Source organism: Penaeus japonicus, unplaced genomic scaffold, assembly GCF_977035675.1.
Source record: "Penaeus japonicus unplaced genomic scaffold, GWHDUDI00000001_assembly GWHDUDI00000038, whole genome shotgun sequence".
Taxonomy (NCBI): Eukaryota; Metazoa; Arthropoda; class Malacostraca; order Decapoda; family Penaeidae; genus Penaeus; species Penaeus japonicus.
The window spans coordinates 12,050,852-12,053,351 of record NW_028234440.1 but is presented as its reverse complement, the minus strand read 5'-3'; the positions used below and the strand labels follow the sequence as shown (position 1 = coordinate 12,053,351).

The window sequence follows — 2,500 nt, the reverse complement described above, 5'->3', positions numbered from 1 at the left end:
CCATCAAGAACTATTAGTTTCTGTGTTTGCACCCCTCCCTTCCCATCCAGTGGCAGAGGCATGTCTGGAAAGTGTGGCATTTTTTGCCAAAATCCCTGGTGTGCTGGCGTGAAGGAGGATGAGGCAGTGCTCCTTGGCATTACCAATTGATACTAAAATACCTAATTTTCTTGATGACATTCATAACACTTTCCTTCACTCTACTATGGTAACATTAATTTCAATGATATCCTAGTTTTCTTGCCCTGGATCTCAGTCTGACATGGCCGACATGTTTGACCAAGCTATGCACTTTTGTGAAAGATTATTACATATCTAAATTTTTTCTTAATTTGCCAACATTCCTGGCCACTGCGACCAGTTTGCAGAGTACGACACTTTTCAATAAGAGATCTGTGTGCAACGGCAAATATTCTGATTTTCTGGTGTGCAACAGTTTTATGAGGGAAATACCTCCTGCACACTTGCCTTAGTTTCTTGATTTGGCTTCGTCTGGGAAGGGAGACACAAATTTTATACTTTGAGCATGATTTCTCTCTAATTTATAACATTTTAAGAGAAAAAATGAAGAAGAGTAAAAATTACATGTGAATGGAATGCCTTATACACAGCACTTTTGGTTTCCCCTGAAATTGTCAGTGCTGTGGCAAAGGGCTGTCAAACATCCACCTTGTATAAGCTGGCAAGATAGAACTTTGATCAATTCCTTATCTGACAATAAATCTTCAGCATACATTGTTAATATGAATTCTGTATTGCAGCCAATGTAGCTTCCTGTAATAGTGCTACTGTGTTCATGCAAGCACTATGATACATATCAACACTGACACACAATAAGTGAAATGAAGCTGTCCTTGTGATTGGCCCATTGATACAGAGCTACTTTTGATTGGTTGTCTTTAGATGAATTGGCTATTAGGTATGGTTTTCAAACCATATTTTCTGGCAAGATACAGCCTGTAGACTTGGTAAATTCTTGTCAGATAAGGAACTGATTCAAGCTCTTTCGTACGAGAATACATGTGGAGGATTGGTTTGGCTTTCAGCACGGCACTGGAGGTACAGGAGCCTCGTTGATTATAGGACTTTCAGTTGTATTATTAAGAACTAAAAGTGGGCCTTGGTTATTCCTAGGGGAGGATTCAGTTGACCCTGATTTTTTTGTTTAGATGATTTGATGATGATTTTATAATCAGTCAAAATTCCCACACAACCATGTCAGGCAATGATTATGAAATGAAGTCGCTAACCTACAGCATTGTAGCTTTAAGATATGCACAAAAACTACCATATTTTAGCTGGAGTGAATCAGCTAACACAACAGCATGTCCTTTGCGCATGTGCATTACATGGTGTTTTGTAATTTTCGTTACCAATTTGGGTCAGTTTTGGTAATGAAAAATGCATTTATTTGTTAATGGTTTGGCATTAACTTTGAATTCTAAAAAAGTGAAAATTTGGCATGGAAACTGAATTTAGCAATAATGCATTTTAGATGTGGTATAGTCTCACTCATGGTAATTGTCAATCCTCATGTCATGTAGTGAAGATAGGTCTTATTTGCATTATTTTTTTCTGACTTCCACAAACCTAGGAAAATATTGGCACCAAAGTTTAATGTTTTTTAAAGACCCACAATTTGGAAACCACTGATCAGGACATCAGCTCTTATGAATGATGTATGTAGTAAGGTCCTCCTTGTTTATTAACTGTTAAACTTATTTCAGATTGATGATCTTGCAATCAGTTAAGATTATTGGAGTACATGGGAAAATTTAGCATTTTAAATAATGAAACTCAGCTAGGGAGGTGCACAAAAGCAATACAATAAGAAATATCAGTTTAAATTTCAAACAAAGAAACTAGTTAATGGTATTTTGCAAAGAACTCATCATGCAAGTTTGAAAAGAAAAGAATTGAGAAGCTGGCACTAATTTTCACAGGATGGCCTTTCGCAAATCAATAATCACATATTAGAACATGAAGAAAAGTAAAAGCCAAGATATGTAAAAATGTTTTAAGCAATTTAAAAGACTGCATTTGACAGGTGATGGTGAAGCCTCATCCACTTGATGTCTCCTCTCCACGTGATGCCTGTTAAGCAAGCAGGTATTATTTGCATTTCACATTAATCTCTATTCATTTCTTTTCCTGTCAACATTATTGCTTTATAGTAAAAACATGTGGGGAAATGTCCATAATTCTACCTTTCTAAAATTATACTTAATAGATAACTTGCAACTCCTGTAATCTCTCTGGTCATAATATTAAAGGTATTTATCTCATACCTCTAAATCAGCATATTCAAAGGATTTACATTTATAACATTGTAATAATTAATATGCAGCACAGTATTTTATATCGTTTCATATATCCATTTTATGCATACAATATTGTGAGCATATAGTATAGTTAAAAAGAAATTGACTATCAGCCTTTCAGAGTAAAAATATAATGCATTCAGATCAGAGAAAGAAATAGTTCAGATAAACAAATTTTG

At 35.1% G+C, this 2,500-nt stretch overlaps 1 protein-coding gene across 5 annotated transcripts in view; it reads left to right on the top strand.

Annotated features, from left to right (window-relative positions):
• LOC122249716 (uncharacterized) overlaps positions 1–2,500 on the top strand; it is a 31,316-nt gene that overhangs the window by 755 nt on the left and 28,061 nt on the right. The window contains exon 2 of one of the 5 annotated variants that reach the window (XM_043010823.2): positions 2,048–2,109. The exons of 3 other annotated variants lie outside the window; for them this stretch is intronic. Coding sequence is in view for 1 of the 2 variants with exons in the window: in XM_086533107.1 (XP_086389233.1) it covers positions 1,671–1,679 (9 nt within the window). In the remaining variant the exon portion in view is untranslated. Of the gene's footprint in view, positions 1–1,655; positions 1,680–2,047; positions 2,110–2,500 lie in introns of those variants that run through there. One more of the 5 variants, XM_086533107.1, reaches the window with a different exon arrangement.